Genomic DNA, 20,588 nt, shown 5'->3' on the forward strand with positions numbered 1-20,588 from the left:
CTGTGTTTTAAGCTTCTTTTGAAACCTCACAGGGTAGTGTATATAGTAGATGCTCAATATATAGATGTGAAATATATGTTAAATTACTCATTAAACCTGGAGCAAAACTGTTAACAGAAGGTATTTGTTAATATCAAAGATACACATGAGATTTTACAGGCATCAAAATAAATGTATAAATTACCCTAAGTTCTGCAAAGTAACTTTTTTGCCGTTATAATTTGCCTGTTGGAAAGAATAAATGAGTTTTTAAGGTCCCTTACTTTCATTCTAATGCTGTTAATTGAAATGGGAAATTTCATTCTCATCTCTTTTTCAGATTTCTAAAGACATAGGCAAACTCTACACCTTTTGTCTCTTCAAAGAACGAGGAGATTAAGAAGTTAAATTGTTCCAAATAAATTGTGAGTTAGCTTGGTCACAATTAATAATATAGTCACAGAAAGAAATCCAACATAAATCTGAGCAGGCAGGAACAGATTATATCTCCCCATCTTCAAGGCCAAGTAAAGTCTAAGGGCATTATAGGAATGACATCGTTCTTTGAGAAGTAAGGGTTGAGACTTTTTAAAAAAGCAGCAGCATGACATTTTTTTCTGTCACAAGAAACACAATGTCTTAAACGCTGCCTAGGCAACTGTTAGGTAAAAGAAAGCTGTAAAAATAAAGCACATGGAGAAAATAAAGAAAAAGAAATTTTAATAGCATATAATTCATTTTGGAAAATGATGAAAGAAAATGCAAATTAGAAAAGAAAAATACCTTTAAAGAGTAAAAAAGGAAAATTCGAGAATGAAAAGAATCCCTACTACCAACTTTTAAATCATTTAATTTTCATGAACCTGAAAACTTTATTGAGATTATCAGTCATTTCTTAATCAAACATTTCCACTTAAAAAAAATCTTATTCTTCAATAATGACCCCACTCATCATCACCTTAAGCCAACTAAAAATTATACTAAGTTGTAATTTTGCCTACCTAAAATGTAATAGAATCATATTATACACCAATAAAAAACGCAGTGATGCTATTAACCTGAAATGAAATTATAATTCAATGAAGTAGTTAGTTACTTTATTCACAGTTTGACATCCAAAAAAGCTAAATACATTCCTAACTATATTTAATAAAGCTAAACTGCAAAGTTATTATTAGCATAAATAAGACTCAAATTTACCTTGAGGAATAATAGGACACTGACAACAGAAATGTTTTTCATTGTCTACAGATATAATAATTGTTCCTTTTTTTCTACAGACATAGGAATTCTCCATTTTTATCATCACTTCTCTCCCCCATCTATCTGTCACATCTGTAAAGGACAAATTTGTCTTGTACACAAGTGAGAAGTGTATATTCTGAGCTGTAAAATTTAACTGGGACATGGAAAAGGGAGCAGAGTTTGTTAAGAACACATGGTTTTTAGAACATTAAAAATTGAATTTACCCGTCTTTGCTCTAAATATGAGAAATAACCAACAATATCATTTATTTGGAATGAAAATAAACTATATCCACATAAACATTCTTGTTATAAATAAACCTGAGGAGGTTTTTTTTCTTTTTTTCTTTTTTTTTTTTAGATTTTTTAAAATTATAATAGAAAGACGATTCATGAGTTCTTTTCTAAGAGGCTATTTAAGGAGTCAGTCAGATTGGTTTCATTGGATACCAACACCACCCCTCATGAAAGCAATAAAAAATTCATTTGTGGAATACATGATCATCTTGACTTGTAGTACTCATGATAAGCATAGGAATGGATTCACAATGAAGATAATTGAAACTGATGTTCTAGCATCTGCTACAAAAGATAAAGAAATTCTATGAAGAGTGCTCAACTTGAATATGAACTTGGGACTAAGGAAGAGTAGGAAAAAATAGGTTGGAAAATAAGGTTCAAAATTAAGAAGTAAAAAAACAGAATGCTATTCAGAAATCTCCCATCTGGGTATTAGAAATACTTTCTTAAAGTACAGACTGAGAAGGCATGGACCATAGTGAGCAATGAGCAACACCACATTACAAATGAAATGATTATATTTAACAGACAAGAAACTATTAATTATCAACCTAAGTCCCACATCTCAATATCCAATGTGCTACATGAGGGGGAAATGTCATTGAAGAAAATGAAATAAAGAAGGGCTGGATCCAATAATGACTTAATAGACAAATGGCTTACTGTGCAAAGTGTACTCAGGAAACACTGCAAATGAGTCTGATGGAGTATCAGGTTCAAGTCAAAAAAATTTGTTGAGAATCTACTATGGAGCATTCAAATAATTCAAATTTGAATTTGAATTCAAATAAAAGGAGAGAAAAGATGTAGGTTTCAAGGAGTTCATAATCTAATAAGGGAGGTAATAGGAAGTCAATAAAATTCACTGAAAGTCAGTGGAATCATGTAGGAGAGGGGCAAGGTGGTATTATACAATCAGACCTGAGCTTTTAGAAAGATCAATTTCACAACTAAGTGGAAGATGGATTGGACTGGAGAGAGGAGATATAGAATACGGAGACTAACCAACAGTCATTTGCAATAGTCCAGGCATAAAGTGGTCTGAATTAGGATGGTAGCAGTGTCTTAGAAAAAGAAAATATAGGCTTATATAAAAGATATTATGAAGTTAAAATCACTAGGTATTAGTAACTGATTAGATATAGATTGAGATTGCAAGTCTGGATAACAGGGAATATAATGTACCTCAACAATAATAGAGGAGTGAGGAATAGGGGAGAGCTTGAGGAGAAATATAACCAGTTCAATTTGATGAATATGCTGAATTTCAGATGTCTACAAAACATCCAGTTCAAAACAACCAGCAGGCAACTGAAGATACAAGATGGAGGTCAGGAGAGAGATTAGGGCCAAAACAAATAGATCTGTACCAAATTGTCTCTACCAAAATGATAACTAAATTCATCAGAGTTGATGTGATCATCAAGTGAAAGAGTAAAGAGAAAGAAGAAAAGAATGGTCAAAGATAGTGAGTTGGGCAAAACTCAAAAGGATGTGAGCTGGATGCAAATCTAGCAAGAGAAATTAAGAAGGAAAAAATTAACAGATAGGCATACTAAAAGAGTATAAGGAAAAAATGGAGATCAGACGTGTTATAGGATACAGAGAAGTCAAGAAATATGTGGACAGAAATAAAACCATTGGCTTTCACAGTTAAAAGATCCTTGGGAACTTTGGGAAAAGCAATTTCAGTAGAATGAAAAATCAAACCACAGAAAGTAGGAGAAGAGAAAAAAATAGAAATGACCACTGTTTTAAGCCTTCTCTATGAGCTGAGCCAGGAAAAGAAGAAAAGATAAGAAATGATAGCTACTGGGGATGGACAGATGAAGTGGAGGGTTTTTGATGTAAAAATGAAATGGCTATATTTGTAGATGGTAGGGAAGCAGTCAATAGATAGATTGTGAAGTTTACTGAGAGAATAGAGAGAATAGAGTGGGGGAAATCTTCTGGAGAAGACAGAATGAAATATTTGTTTATGTAAAGAAGTTTTTCTTGGCAAGGAAAAAGGCTACCTCTTTACATGCTAGAAGTAAATGAGGAGATAGAATGATTGAGAGCATCTGAATATTTGTATATTTATTCATTCATTTATTATTTTAAAAGGTGAAGGTGATGCTTTCTCATATCTCCAAAGTGGGAAATAATAGCATTTTCACAAAAATAACTCTCTTATTTGTTATGTACAAGTAGCATTAGACTCTTCCTGAAAAAAAATTAAATAAAACCAAATATGAGACTAAATCTTGTGTTTGGAAAGAAGGTCAAATAATACATCCCTTTTTTTCTTTATACAATTCCTCAGTAACATTTTTTGAGATAGTGCAAAAAATTACTGAGAGCACTTGCTTGGTACATAGTAGGAGCTTTAAAAAACTAAATCGACTGATAGTCTATCTTTTAAAAGTAAAAATATAGACATTTGATTTTTTTTTATAAAATATTTGTTATGTTATAATCTTCTATTGCCATTTGCTCTTTATACACAAAGATAACAAAAGCTGAAAGTATTTCAGAGTTCTTCATTTTGCTATGGGGATAGGTTTTCCTTTATCATCTGTCCTCTTCTTTGGTCACTATTCATGTTCTTTCTGGATATGACTAAAATACAGTGCACAAACTGAAGAAAGTTTTCATTTATGTGACATAATCACTGAAGCTCAAATTATAGCTTCAGTAGCTAACGAGTTCAGAGCAGTCTGGCAATACGCATAAACATATATTTGTGCATTTATATTTGCATGTATAATTTATATATATATATATATATATGTATGCATATGTGCGTGTTTGTGTGTGAATATGTGTATCTACATATATGTGTGCACACATACATACATGCTGTGAGATAAATTCTGAGAGACAAAATTCTGAGCATGATCCATTTAGCATATTAGCAGAGCTAGCAATTGCCAATAAATGGGGTCAATGATCTCTCAATGACCAATGACCTCAAGTTAGAATGACAAGATCCTCTCTTGTGATATACAAGATGAGAGAGAAAAATCTTGAGCAACAGAGGTGTGTCATCTTCTGATTGGCTAATTTTAATGAGGAGGTGTATCTAAGAGTCATTTCAGTTCCTCCCCCTCTATGTCACTGGGAGCTAAGATCAATTCTCTGGTGATAACAGTTGCTACAACAGTTTTAAATTAATGAAATTGACCTTTAGGTTAATCAATTTTCTCTGGAAAGTGGATGATAGGTAGAGGTACATGTCACAAAGTAAGAGTAGAGTTATGAATCACAAGAACAGAACTGTATGGAACCCCAAGAGTAGAACCCTAAGTGACTACCTGAGGTTACCCAAGTGAACTTACAAGGGTAAGAATTTAGGCACTTCTAGTGAAGGGGAATATTAAATCTGTTACCTTAAATATAATAAAATAGAATTAAAAATCAATTGTCAATTCCATACACACACACATACCCATGTACACTTGTATATAAGACTAATCTCTTCAAAATTAAAGGCTTTCACACAAAATATCCAAATAGTAGTAAGATATTTATGTTTTTGAGTGATATTAACATTACCTCCATGTTAACCTCCAATGACTTCTCATTTTTCACCCATCTCATATTTTTAAATACCCTCATGTTTGCTATACATAAAAAGGAAGAAAAAAATGTCACTCTGTCAATTGTTTGGGTTAATATAAGACCTAATTGCCTGATACACTATAATTTTGCCACCAATTTACAATTAGCATGCATTTCTCATGCATGAGTTGACCCAATTACATAACAAATTTATGCCTTTAGGGATTTCTCTTGACTGCTTGTCTCATGTCCACCATACAACTCAATTTCACACTGTCAGCATCTTGAACATGGTTACAGTCAGTCTCTGTCAAAATGATTTATTTAAATTATAAACAAAGACTTGGAATCACTAGATAATCGCTCCCACCATCATGCCTACCCTCAATATCTAACCTGACTTTGAGTCAAATGTTTTAATAGATCATGGACATAGGCTTTCAATCACTAGGCAATGTCTAGCATCAACGATCTAATATTTCTGAAGATGATTCACAATAAATCACAGAAAACTAGATCAGTAATGTCTATCCATTTGAGCCAACTAATTTGCAAATGATTAACTTATGCTACATTCTCAGATTTCAGTGATAAATAACATTGCTGAGGGGGTTGCTTTAAATATCAATAACCAATCAATTTGTCATAAGAAATAAAAAAATTTTCATTTCAATTCTTTCAGATATCCTAAGAATTTTCTTCAATTATAATTCTGGTGGAGAACATTTAAAAAAACTTTCGAGCATATTATTTCTTAGGAAAGGGATCAGTGTCAACATGAGGATGAGTTTGTTTTTAAATAGGAAAGATTTTGTCAAGGAATATGTACAGTTTTTAGTTATGAAAAGAAAAGACATGATTGCTCTGGCCCAATATGACATAGTAGAAGCAGAGAGAAAGGGAGAGAGAGAGAGAGGAAGATAAGTTAAGAGAAGAGGGAAGGGAGAGATGGAAGAAAGACAGAACAGAGGAAAATGATTGAGATGGGAGGATCATAGGAGAAGAAAGAGGAAAATGGAAATCAAGGAAGAGAGGGGGGGGAAAAAGGAGAAAGGAAAGGAAATGGAAGGGGAATAGGGACAGAGAAAAAATATTTATTAAATAATTACTATGCTTAAGTCATTTTCCTAACTGCTGAGGCTACAAATACAAGAAAACAATATGGTCCCCAATCTCATTGAATTTATATTCTAAACTATATTCTAATATTCTATAATATAATCTATAGTCTAATAGAATTTATATTCTAATAGAAAAATCTTTAAGGGGAACCAAAAGTTGGAGTGAAGGGGAGGGAAGTCTCATAGGAGGTCAAGGTTGCTGGTGAAGAAGTGGAATAGTCCAGAGAGTAAGCTGATCTGGGCATGAAATGAGCATGACTGGAACCTTCATGAGAGGGTAATATTGGCCAGGAACTTACCTGAACAATATTTGAATTCAGGAACAGCTGAGTTAGAATTCTGCTTAACACACTTAATGGGGTGAAATGCTGGCCAAGTCATTTAAATTATTTTAGTCTCAGGCATAATGGGGATGATAATGGTATATCCCCAATAAGATTATGGTACAGATCAAATGAGTTAACATATATATTTTTGTGAACTTTAAAGACTGATAAATATTAGTTAATATTATTATTACTATTATCATTTTACTGAGAACTCTGCTTAAAGTCAATGCTATTTGCTTGCACAACCCCCAGTATTCTCCTGATCACATATGCATAAGCACAGATATAGTAACAAATATACTTACCAGATAATTCTTTCCATGAAATAAATCATTTGGCCATCTCTTTTTATTGCTTTTCACATGATTTTACTCTTTCCCCTAGATGAAATGAGAAAAAAAAATATGGAATATTTATCTTCTGGGTTCTATTGTCAGTACAAAGTTTGCAAGGGTTCCCCCTGGGCTTAATGTTACCTTTCAGGAGACAAGTTTATCTCCAATCTGTTTCAGCTACTTGAGAATACAGTTTATGATATAGTTAGTAAACAGGCAGAACAAAATGTGCCAATAATGTTCCAAAGACTATCCTGTCACTCAAATGAGTAGCTATGGAAACAGCTCAGTTATGTGGGCCTACTACAGACAGGCTTGATGCTGTAGACATAAGAGACAATAAATGCCTGAAATTCGAATGAGCCATTTTCATATGCCTTCTAAATTGTCAAAAAAAAAAAAAAAAAAAGTAAAGAATGCCTTAATGACAGTTAAAATGCTTTAAAATACTAAAAGCAAGCATCTCTTTTCCTTTTTTCAGTTTCCTCATTTGTTTTTGCAGGGTATTTTTAGAATAAAATTCCCAAAAGAGATTTTTTTGCTAAATAAAGAAAATGTTTTCAAGCAAACAGATACTCACATAATTCTCAAACAAGTCCTCCAACCCTAGGATAATTACAAAAATAAATAACAGTAGTTTGGGTATGGGAAATGGTCGGAAATACATAGTGACTTATTAAAAAGTTTGAGAAAAAATTTCTAGGTAATTAATTATTTTGTTAATTATGCTGGCACATAATTAACAAAAGGGATCAGTGGTACTCTAAAATGCAAAAAAAAAAAAAAAAAAAAAAAAAATCCTTACAGAGCCTGCTTGACACTTATATGCCTTTGGAAAAGTGGGTGTTCCTGAGGATGGCAATCAACTCTGATTGGTCAATAATTATAGAAAGAATGAATATTATAATGAGAGATAAGGGTCTGGGGCATTTAACTGATCATTCAGTTTTGGTCAAAGAGACTTACCTATATTCATATCACTCCATCTAGGGTAATTTAAATTCTAAACAAAAGGGAGAATCCACATTTTCTCAAACCCTGAATAAAACATAATGGACTAGAATATCTCAATTCATCAACAAAAAAATTTCTTTACCTTTTAAACAGATCTGAATTTTTCCTCTCATTATCAGCCCTGCATTGCAAAGGCTGCCCAAATAACTCATAGTGGCTGATTTCTGAATGAGGAAAGAGAAAAGGGGGAAAAGCTTGGTCCTAATCAATAATTGATTATTAATGTAAGAAAAAAAAATAATTATTCCTCTCAGTGAAAAGTTGTTAGAAACAGGCAGAATTCAAAACTTCTGAGTCAGCATTGGCCATAGAAGAACCATTAATGGACCTCATGTACTTTACCTTTAGTGGGGGGAAAAGTAAATTTATTAAAAGTAATCTTCAGTTAAATGCAAGAACTAATTCCTGTGTTTCTTACATAACTGGTCCTCCAAGTCAAATGCTGGGTATCTTAAGAGCTTAGTCCAACAGTTCTAAGATTAATATATGTGAATCAAATCTAAGCTTCTTCTGCAATGCTACCTGAAGCTTTAAATCTCCATTGTAGCAGTTGGGTTCCTTTCCTTTATATCCAAGCCAGCCACTTGACTTGAAATCTTACATCTCTTCCAGCTCCTTATTCTCCCTGCAATAGTAATAATAACAGAACAAGGTAGTCAGAACAAGAATTTTAAATTTCAACCTTTACTAAGCTATTCCATGTTCAATATAGTGTCATTGCCAGCACCCAAAGAAAGGCCAGGATCCAAATCACTAAAATATTTCATTACAGACAAAATCTGATGTTTTCAAGTGTGTATTCATTGTTAAGTGATCTTAAATTCTAGATGAATGCATTTAAAAGTATATAAAATATAGCATTTTTTTTAATTCCAGTGCCTATCTTGTCATGACATAGAAAAAATATCTAGAATTCATCATTATGACATTAATTTATCAGATCACATAATATTATCCCAGACTAGCTTGTGAACTCTAATGATCCTTGCTGTAATGAATAAGCCTAAAAAAGTCTTAAATATGTTTAAATACTTAAAATGTGTAAGCTCAGCATCTCCAATATTTCTAATATGATGATTTGGGTCACCTTTTGACCTGGCCATTTCTCCTAACTTCTGTGCAAAATCTACAAAATCCAATCCAGGCAGTTTAAAATAATAGATCAGACGAATACACCAAAATGCCTGTTAAAACTAAATAGTTTGGGAAAATGGAAGTGCCATCTTTTTTTCTCCCTAGATGTGGGATTTCTTTAGTATAGGACACATTTGATAAGACAACTCCCTATATCTGTACTTGCCTGGTCAATTAGTCTCAGATTACCCAGAGCACTTCAAATTAGTAATATCATTTTACAATTGCTGCTAATCTATCCAACTTTTCTTAATAAAAAAGCAAAAGTAATTAAATACATCTTTGAGTAACCTGGAAATACCTTCAAAGTTACTTGCACAAATAAGTAAAAGTTTCATTATTCAGCAAAACATTTTTACCATCATTAACTCTCCTTAGGAGTCAATGCCAAGAAGAAAAATAATATAATTAAATTTTGAATTAATCTACTAGCACACACAACATGTATATGAGTGAGTTATACTCATGATTACTAACACAACCAATATTTTTAAAATGAGACAGCAAAATTATTTCCCCTTAGAAATCAGTTCAACTCATTTTCAAGTACTCTCTATAAGGTAATGTACTGAAACATACATGGATAAGATAAAAGAAAGAAAATGCATACCTGTTAAAGGTTTACTGGCCACTAGAAGAAGGATTTTCAAAGAGCCTCTAGGATATAAAAAATTTATATCCCTGCTAATGATAAAAAATGGATTTAAAACAACTAATTATTTTCTTATTAAGTGCAAAAGTTAAAGTAAATTTGAAATTTTTAAAAAGTGCTTGCTTACCTTCTCATCAGCTACTGCATATTGACATCCTTAAATTAATCATCATATGCATTTCTGAGATGAAAATTTTAGTTTGGGGGAAATAGAGTTGATTGATGATGCAAACTTCTAAATGTAGTGTTGTATGTAGCATGATTCTTGTATAAATTAATACATTTTCACTACAGGTGGTCAGTAAAAGAAATGTCATTGAAAATAACTTTGATTGGAATATTTAGGTGATTCTATTTTAGTTTTTAAAAGAAAAAAAAATTTTGATTGATGGGGGAAAGAAGAAAGGGAAAGGAGGGGGAAAGGAGGCATCTTTTAACATTTAGAGAATTTTTTTTAACAAGATAAAAGTCATAACCCCTTGAAATTAAGATCCTTCTGGTCATAGGAAGAAAAATATCTTAGAAATATCTATTTTTATTCAAATAACGAATCTAATCCAGCTAGCCTTAGGCAGAATATAAAATAAGCAGTTTGTTTTTGACCATCCCCCAATAGATTGTCCACTACTTTTCTTCCCTCCCTCTCTCTTTTAAGGGAAATTCCAATTTATTTCTTTGGATCCCTTACTTTAAACTCTTCCTATTGGGTCTTCTTTTCCAACTTTTTTAATTTACTAGGGCAGATGGTATAACACCAAACACACTTCACTGACTCTAATAACTTGTCTTTTTATCTGTTTCTCTGCCTCATACCCAGTTTTCTCTGCCAAGATCCTCTTGGAACTCCTTCCCTTTTCTGAGATGAAAATCATGATCAAAAGATTAGTGGGAAGAAGAGACATGCAATGTTAGGAAGAATGAAAGGCTCAAGTATAATTGAGAAAGAGCAAACCTGTCCTGGATTTCCCTAAGTCAGAAGACTGGATATTCACTTTGTAGTTTCATCTTTTTTTTTTCTTTTTTCAAAAAAGAAGAAAAGAAAAAATAAAACCCACAAATACTTTTAATGTAATTCACTAACTTTTCTGAATTGTTTTCTTTTCCTTCTCAACCTTCTCCTTCCCTATAGTTAAGAATTGAAATTTTAAGAAAATAGTGCTATATCAGAGTCTAAAAGCTAAGACTCCCTGCACTCAATCAATTCGGACAAATGGGCCTTTCTATTCATGTTAGACCTGTGTTCCCTGATCAGACACATCCATGTTACCCCACCACTATTTACCTCTAATATGGCTCTCCCTCTCTAATCTTCGAGGTCAGACAAGGTTCTCAAGGACCTGAATGCTTTTGGAAAGAGATCCCTTCCTCCCCTCCCCCAAAGAAAAAGGTACATTGCTGTTGAAACAATAAGTTGTAGAATTATTATCTGCACTAGTGCAAGTGAGAACCCAGGTGATCTTAATAAATATCCCAGTACATGAAACTAAAAGGTATATTAAAAGAAATGTTCTCTGAAAATTAAGACTAAACCATTTATAAAGTCGGGCATAATAAAGGAAACACAAAATGGATCACGAATTTGGGCAGAAAAATGAGCAAACTTTTACATGCTTGTTCATAATATTCAACCTATTTTAAATGAGACTCACTGAATAGGGATGCAAAAATAAAATGTTACCAAAGTACTTTTTGAATAGTTCTCTCATAAATAATTCCTTAAAAGAGACATCTTCATTGGTTTTAGAACTCTAAACTGGTTAATAAAGGCATTTCCTTTTCCTGTTTTAATGAATAATAAATTAACATTTCCATATTATTAAATGGTTAGTCTCAGTTTTCTTATTCAATATAAATCTTTTACTGTGCTGAAAATAACTTAGCTTGATTAAACAAAATGTGTTGCTTAAAGCAATCACACATATAATATCTGCTGAAAAAGAGACCTCTTGCTTCATTTGGATATGGAACTAACCAATTCTAATATACAAAATTCTGGCTATAGCTACAAACATTAGATTTTTCAGGATATTGACTCTGCTTATCTGCATTTTTACACACTTGATCACAGTGGGGAGAATAAACCTCATTGTGTTTCCAAAATTTCTGAAAAAAAATGTTTATAAAGATGAAAACAATAAATAAGCAGATTCTGAACCATAACAATTAGTGCTCACTAGGAAATGTCTGGAAACATAAAAGTACAAAGCATATCATTCTGATGCCCAATGTTGTAGATATCCATAATGTAAACAGCCAAGGAAAAGTGTAATGAATGAGAGCTGGGTTTTATATGTGTATGTATAGAGAGAAAAGAGTAGTCAGTCACACATTTGGGGATACTTTCCCCTCCAATTTACACACCCACACATGAAATCAACAGGGAAGTCCATTCCTTTCACTCTAGTCAGTTGCAGCAGCAAAGCCTTCCATGTGACCCAATCACACTTTTCAGTTGCAAAATGGCCATGTTTGTGGCATGAGACCATCCCTCAAGGAAATTGTCACCTACGTTACTGATCTGTTCCTGAGTCCTTTTCAGTCTTTGTAACTCAGGTGTGTCTGTAACAATGCTGAAGCCTCTTCCTTTGCTTTCTTCAAAATCCCTTTTATATTTTACCTAATAGAAAGAGAAAAAAAAAAATACAAGCAATATCATTTTCACAATTCAAAATAAGGCAGGTCAGGATCATTTCAAATGGATCAGGTATCTTCTTCAGGTTGTTACAATTCATCTGATGAACCAAAGGAGAAAATTTGGAAGTAAGACGACATAAAGCAGAGAAATCCCAAATCAACAGCCATGAGTGCTCACTAAATGACAAGGTTTTCAGGACAGAGAAAGCTATGAATTCAGCAATCTAGTTATTCTTTCCTAACACCACTAGACTTTTTCTTTTCTTCAAAAATATCAATAGAGGAGAAAAAATTTTGATATCAAAAAAAAAATTTGTAAGGAAAAGTAAAACAGTCCATAAACATTATTTTGGGCACCAACTGAATCTGAGAAGATAGGAAAGTGGAAGGAGAAAGAGAGCAGAAAGGAGTATTCCATAGAAAGTATACATGAGAAAAGTATGGGCAAAAACTGCCTTCAAGCAGTTTTCAGGCTGCTTAGGGGAAAAAGGATACAAATAATTTTTACAACAAACATGGATATAACTATGCTTTGCAAAGTGAAATATATGCATGCATGTGTGTATGTATATATCTTTTGGGGAAGAGAAGTGAAAGTATGAAGTAGTAAATGATGAATTTACATGTATTCAGGTCAAATCTCCGATACATACTATCTGGGCAATCTCTTCATGTCCTAGGCAACTCATTAAGGCTGTATATTGCATCAAAGGGGCCAATTCACATTAATAGAAATTTCTGAGTTTTTTTAATTTAAGAATAGTCTATATCAGTGGTTCTCAAACTTTTCTACAAGAGATAGAACTGTATAATTCAAACAAAAGATCCATAGAACTCTTGTATTAAAATCCTTTTAAATGCCTATTAACAAGCAAAATAAGATTTATTAAAAAAAAAAAAAAAAAAAAGATGGTATTTCAGGGTTCCTTGCAACACAGTATGAGAACCGCTCATCTATATCAATGAAATCACAAGTCCAGTTCCTATACTTATAGAGATGAGATGGGATTTCCCTGTCTTCCTCATGCAGGAAACCCCATCCCTGATACACTATTTCCCATCTTGGTGCATTTGTCATTCTGACTCACATTCCCGGAACGTACTTGCTCCTCACCTCTGTCTCATAAAGTCCCCCTCTTCTTTAAGACATCACTCATCCCAAAGAAGAAATCCAGAATTCATATTGAAGGCTATGGATCCTCCATTAAAAATTAAAATTTAACTTGGACAAGTTTAATTTTTAAACTATTCCTTTTTTTTATTCACCAACAAATTAGAAGGTAGATCCCTTTATTTGAACAAAGGATGGATGGCACAGTGGAAAAAAACTGCGAATATAACTTTGCTATATTCCATCCACAGAAAACATTAAATGAGATTGGCCTCTTCATCCTTAATCTCCCAGCATGCCTGTAATGCATAGATACAATCTAGGCTTCTGTTTCTTGTATGGAGGGAGGCTACTTAGTCTTTCTTGAAGTCAGTAGTAAAAAAGTAAGACATGATAAAATAACAAAAGTGGGAAACAAGCTAAGACAAAAAAAAAAAAAAATGTCAATAGCCATGAAGAATCAGGAAAAGAAAAAAACTCCTAAGCCAAAGTCTAATACTCTGAAAATAACAGTGAAGCCAAGAAGATCTGAATTTAAATTCAGATTCAGACACTTACTAGACAAGTGACCCTGAGTAAATCATTTAACATTTGTGAAACAGGGATAATAACATGACTCTCAGATTCTTCCAAGGATCAAATGAGAGATTAATAAATTTCTTTGCAGACTTTAACTACTATACAAATTTCAGTTATCACTATTATTTAAACTAACCTACATTCAGATACAGAAGTCTCAGAAAGAGTTATCTTACCAATATTCCCCTTTTCAAAAAAAAAAAAAAGGGAAAAATACTCTCCTTTGGCGCTAAATAGCAAAACATAATATTTCAAGGCTAAGAATGTCTCCTCCCTTTATCTCCTTAATTTTAAAAAAAGTAAGCATTGAGTCCTCCAGTGTAGCCACTGTCTCAGATGGCAATTCAATAATAAAAAAATAGAACTTTGCTATATTCCATCCACAGAAAACATTAAATGAGATTAGCCTCTTCATCCTTAATCTCCCAGCATGCCTGTAATGCATAGATACAATCTAGGCTTCTGTTTCTTGTATGGAGGGAGGCTACTTAGTCTTTCTTGAAGTCAGTAGTAAAAAAGTAAGACATGATAAAATAACAAAAGTGGGAAACAAGCTAAGACAAAAAAAAAAAAAATGTCAATAGCCATGAAGAATCAGGAAAAGAAAAAAACTCCTAAGCCAAAATCTAATACTCTGAAAATAACAGTGAAGCCAAGAAGATCTGAATTTAAATTCAGATTCAGACACTTACTAGACAAGTGACCCTGAGTAAATCATTTAACATTTGTGAAACAGGGATAATAACATGACTCTCAGATTCTTCCAAGGATCAAATGAGAGATTAATAAATTTCTTTGCAGACTTTAACTACTATACAAATTTCAGTTATCACTATTATTTAAACTAACCTACATTCAGATACAGAAGTCTCAGAAAGAGTTATCTTACCAATATTCCCCTTTTCAAAAAAAAAAAAAAAGGGAAAAATACTCTCCTTTGGCGCTAAATAGCAAAACATAATATTTCAAGGCTAAGAATGTCTCCTCCCTTTATCTCCTTAATTTTAAAAAAAGTAAGCATTGAGTCCTCCAGTGTAGCCACTGTCTCAGATGGCAATTCAATAATAAAAAAAATAGAACTTTGCTATATTCCATCCACAGAAAACATTAAATGAGATTAGCCTCTTCATCCTTAATCTCCCAGCATGCCTGTAATGCATAGATACAATCTAGGCTTCTGTTTCTTGTATGGAGGGAGGCTACTTAGTCTTTCTTGAAGTCAGTAGTAAAAAAGTAAGACATGATAAAATAACAAAAGTGGGACACAAGCTAAGACAAAAAAAAAAATGTCAATAGCCATGAAGAGTCCGGAAAAGAAAAAAACTCCTAAGCCAAAGTCTAATACTCTGAAATTAGTTTTAGAAAAAAAAAGCCATTAAATATCTTAATAGAAATAAGGGAAGAAAAAAAGAGTGAATAACAAAGAAGAAAGTGAAGAAAAGCTAAGTCCATAGTGGCAAGAGTTCAAGCTAACATTCAACAGCTTCTTCCTTTTTTCCAAACTACAAAAGGGTTATCTGTCCCCGATTCATTTACCTACAAAGTTGTGACAAATTTTTTAATGTTGTTTGAAAGGGATTCATATGTTGTCCCTTAAATGCTGTCCCCTAAAAGGATGAAATTTGTTTAAAAAGCTCCCCTAAGCAATCAGAAAGGTCCCCCAACTTAAATTTTAGGATAATCCAAGACAAAAGGGAAAATAAAAAATTCTGACTTTTCCAATTTGAAACTTTGAAGCCAACCTTCTTCAATCCAGCATATTGAACAACATGAATCCCGTCTAGGAAACCCTTATTAAAAAAAAGTAACTCTATAACTCAGTCCCTATGTCATGTTGATTCAACTAAAAATGCAACTACCCAGAACTAATTTTAAATATTGTATATCTAAGTTTGTCTACTATGCATGTCAATTTTTAAGAAGTTGTGGCAAGAAGGAACAGGAAAAAAACAGGATAAATGGGGAGACAAAGATACATGGAAGTCAAGAAGACTGAGCAGTGAACTAAATGTTAGACACCTAATTTCCACTCCCAGCATTGCTACTAAAAAGCTGTGCAATTTTGAACAAGTTAGTTAAATTCTACATTTCAGTTTCTTCATTTGTAAAACTAAAGAGCTGGACTAGATGATATCTGGGGTTTAGTTAAACTCTAATATTGTAAGACTTCTGAGATTGAAATATGGGAACTGTCTCCTCATTTTTTTTCTCTATTCAGATACCATCTATTTATCTACCTTTCTCTATGATGCCCCCTGTTTTAATTGCCTCATTCCAGCAGAACCCACAATATTATTTTTAATGTTGTCCCTGGAATCTCTTAAGGAAAAAAAATATCATCAGCAGTATCATATCAAGAAGTGCTGAGATAATCTCAATAGTTGTAACCAGGAGTTTCAGCACCTACAACAATCAGCATGAAATGAATGCTTGAATTGTTATTTAATACAAAATCAGTTACTAAGAGAGAGAATGGGGATACTGACCTCCATGCACACATTATAGGACACCATAAGGCAATAAGGGCAGGGAATGGATCAGGATAGAACTGAGCCAGATAGGAGCTCACCTGGGGAAGAAATGCACCATCTGGCATCTTCATATTTCAACTAATTATTTTTGCTGAGTAGGTGTTTTTGCACTACTTAAAAGAATGGGTGCTATTGACATGCTCTAAATTTTGGTGTGCTAGACAAAGCTCAAGCTATCGGACCTTCATTATAGATCTAACTATCAAGAAATTCAGAATAGATTTTTTTAAGTTTATGAAGATTGTATAACAGATAAACCCAACACTTCTTATTACATGCAGATGGATATAGGAAAAAGGATAGGAATTTGTTCTTTAATCTAATTGATATGAGGAACTCTCAAGTGAGGAGACTCCCAAAGCAGATCAGCATCTTCTCTGTTATCATATAATCTTTAGAAATTGTCTCTCCTCCATAATAATACTAGCCAATATTCAGACTTTATAATTTATAAAGAATCTTCCTCATATTATCCTTATGAGATAATAGTGCAAATATTATTATTCTCACTTTAAAGATCATAGGATCATAGATTTAGAATGGAAAGGGACCACAGATCATCAGATGTAAACAATTCATCTGACAGATTGGAAAACTTAAGATTCAGAAATGTTGATTAACTCAAACAACTAGTATGGTTCTGAGACAGGATTGCACTCAGGTCAGTTGCTCTATCCACTACATCATATTATCTCCAAAGGAAACTGAAGTTCTTAGAGATGAGTAGAATTACCTGCCCTCAGAAAGAAACCAATTCAAAATCCAGATTCTCACAGCTGAGAAAGCTGGTCCTCAAATCCCCCCTTCCTTCAATGAAGACACAGTTGGTGCCTTTTCTGTGTGCTATCATCTTCATCCACTCTTAGTGTCATGCCATACATACCGTGGAAACAAAAGTAACAAAATAACAACTTCATTATCCCTCTTTCCAAATTTCTTGCACTAAAGATTAAATTCAATCAATATTATATTTTACAAGTTTATCCATGTTAACTCTTGAATCAATGATTCATTTGTTTTTCCCCTTCTACAACATCCCACACTCAGATAGCAATAGGATGAAGAATGTTCATAATGAATCTATGAAGTACCATGATCTCATGGACAGGGCACTAGATTTGAAATCAGAGGGATTGGCCATGATGACCCCAGCAAAATCATTTAAACTCTCAAGGTACCTTATTGCCCATCTATTAAATTAAATAGTTGGAATGAGGTCTCTTCAATATCAAATCTATGATCCATGATCTATGAATATATCTATAAATTGTATTTTCCCATATGACTTCATAAAATCATGAGAGCTCAAACCACAAAAGACATTTTATAACCTCCTTCTAAAAGATATAGGTATTATTCTCCCCTCCAGGCTTTGTCCTAACTGACTACTTATTTACCCTCTCCCAAATCTTCTAACTACAGAGCAATGTTATTTAGAGCTAATTACCATCTCTACATATGTGCAATAAGGTTGAAAGTTTGTGGTCTCTTTCCCTTTTTATTCCAATTTTCATTTGTCAGCTATAAGCTGTATTTTTAGCTTTCTTCTTTTTCTTCCTCTCTCTTCTTTTCTTCACTCCAGTTTAGCTTCATCTCATATATTTCATAATCTGACCATAGACTATTGCCATATTCTCTACCAAGTAAGAGTCTCTTCAAAGCTGTCAGGTACATTATGATAGCATTGTGTATGAGGCAGTCCTACCATCACTCACCAACAGTTCAGTCTAGTCCTTAACTACCATAACAGTAAAGAATGCAGAGACTCCCAAGTCTTTAATTGGACAGATTACCTAATTCATGGAGTGTGATATGGAAAATAGAAAGCTCTGTAAATATCAGAAATATTGCTGGTCAGCAAAAAAAAAAAAAAAAAAACTTGATTTATCAACTTTTCAGCTCTTAATTTATCTATACAAACATACTTTGATGTTAATATACGTATATTTTCAAAAGATGTTCTAGAACAAAAATTCAAATTCATGATATTTCTAAAGAGCAGACTTTTCCCAACACTTTAGATTTGTCATATGGTAATGACACAGTCAGAGATGAGTCCTGCAGCACTAGTACCTGCTGGGTTAGCCCTGAGACAATCTGTCCTTAGTCTGTTTCAGACACGAGTCATACAAATCTTTTCGATCTGTTAAATACTGAGATTCTATTCCTAATGACCACTGACAATTCTCTTTCCCATAATTCTTAGGTGACTTACTATTCTGTAATTGAAAATTGTCACAGGGTAAGGGATTTTTGAATTTTTGTGCAATTATATAATAAAAATATTTAAACATTGTATATCTAATGAACATTTTATTAAATTATTTAGTGTCTACTAAATATTGATAAAATATTACAAAAAATTATAAAATAAACTAACAAAAAATAAAATTACCAATGATATTAGTATATAAATGAAATTCATTTTAAAATTCTCCCATTTTTCACATAGGAGAAGGGCCTCATACTTGGTGTTGGGTAACCTGGATATGAAGTCTAGCTGAGTTCCATACTAGCTATCAAATTAGGAAAAAAGAAAAATGAATCCCTTGTAATATCTATATACAATCAAGCAAAATGAATTCATTTATTGGCCACATTTTTTTAAAATGTATATGACATGCTGAACCTTGAACCCATTACTTGTCATTTAATCTATCTATACTTCTTTGAAAAAAAACTGAGCAACACATTTTATCATTAGCTGCAGGTTTCTTTCAACTCTTAGTCTATTATCCTACGATGAATAATAGCCTTTCCTCTAGGTTGTTTAATACAAAGCAAAGTCAGAATTATCTTGGTGGAATAATAGCTCAATAATAATAACAGTTCATATTTATATACTTTAAGATCTAAAAAAACACCAAGATGAAATAGCACTACCAGCGAAGCAGGTACAAGATAAGTAGGCAAGTGTAAGGGAAGGTGTTCCCTTGGTAGCTGGGAAGATCAGGAAAAACTTCATATACAATAAGGCTCTTGGATTGGATCTTGATGAAAACTAGGAATTCAAAGAAATGGAGGTAAGGATTCCATGTATTCCATGCATGGATGAAATGCAGTAAATAGAAATCAATCAGCAAGGATTTAGTTATCACTCTGTAATAGATAATAGTCTATATTGGAGGTACAAACTCTACATTCTAAGAAGAATCAGTACATATAAATATGAATATACAAGATACATATAAAGAAGAATCAGGGGAAAGCACAAACAGCTGGAGGAACCAGGAAAATCTTCCTGCAAAAGTTAGCATTTGCTGATATAATTGTACATACTTGTAAGCCCTGCTACCAGGAAGGCTGAATCTATTAAGCTTAGAAGTTTAAATCTGTAGTGGACTATGATGCATGAGTGTACTCATTAACTTTGGCATTAATATGGCAAGCCCCTAGAAGGGGGATGACCAGATTTTCTAGGGAGGTACAAACCAACCAGATTGTAGAAGCAGAGCAGACTAAAGTCCCCATGTCAATCAGTAATTGGACTGAGCCCATAAGTAGCTCAAAGAGAGGCTTGGTAGAGGAGAAAAAAAGGTAGGAGAGAATGATGGAAGAAAACAATAAGTTGACATAAAATTTGAATCTTCAAGGAAGAGATTGTAAAAAGTAGAGGGAGAAGAAAGAGACAAAGCTAGAGAGAGAAAGAGATGTAGAGACAGAGAAAGAGATAGAAAGACAGACTGGGATAAAAAGAGCATTCCAGCTGTAGAAAATAGTCACTGCAAAGACAAAGAGACAGAAGATGGATCTATGGCTGTGAAGAATAGTAAACAGGATGATATGGCTAGATTTATAGAGTGGGTAGATCAGAGAATGTAAAAAAAAAAAACTGGAAATATAGTAAAGAGCTTTAAATGCCAAACAAAAGAACCAATATTTAATTCTAAAGGTAATAGGAAGTCACTGGAATTTACTGGGCAGTAAAGGTCTCATAGTAATTCCTGCACTTTTGAGGGGGGAAAAGCCTTTTGACAAAGGTACAGAGATAAAGAATTAAGTATTATGGGTGATGAGCAAGAAGATTAGTTTTGTTAGAATGTAGGATGCATAAAGATGAGTAATAAATCCACTTAGATTT

General features: G+C 33.0%; 1 protein-coding gene across 3 annotated transcripts in view; it reads right to left on the bottom strand.

Moving 5' to 3' along the window:
* The window catches only part of NEBL (nebulette), a 458,082-nt gene that overhangs the window by 193,248 nt on the left and 244,246 nt on the right, over positions 1-20,588 (bottom strand). For 2 of the 3 annotated variants that reach the window (XM_051961694.1, XM_051961696.1), the window contains exon 4: positions 12,162-12,269. In XM_051961694.1, coding sequence (XP_051817654.1) covers positions 12,162-12,269 — 108 coding nt within the window. The other variant, XM_051961695.1, reaches the window with a different exon arrangement.

Source organism: Antechinus flavipes, chromosome 5 (genome assembly GCF_016432865.1).
Source record: "Antechinus flavipes isolate AdamAnt ecotype Samford, QLD, Australia chromosome 5, AdamAnt_v2, whole genome shotgun sequence".
Taxonomy (NCBI): domain Eukaryota; kingdom Metazoa; phylum Chordata; class Mammalia; order Dasyuromorphia; family Dasyuridae; genus Antechinus; species Antechinus flavipes.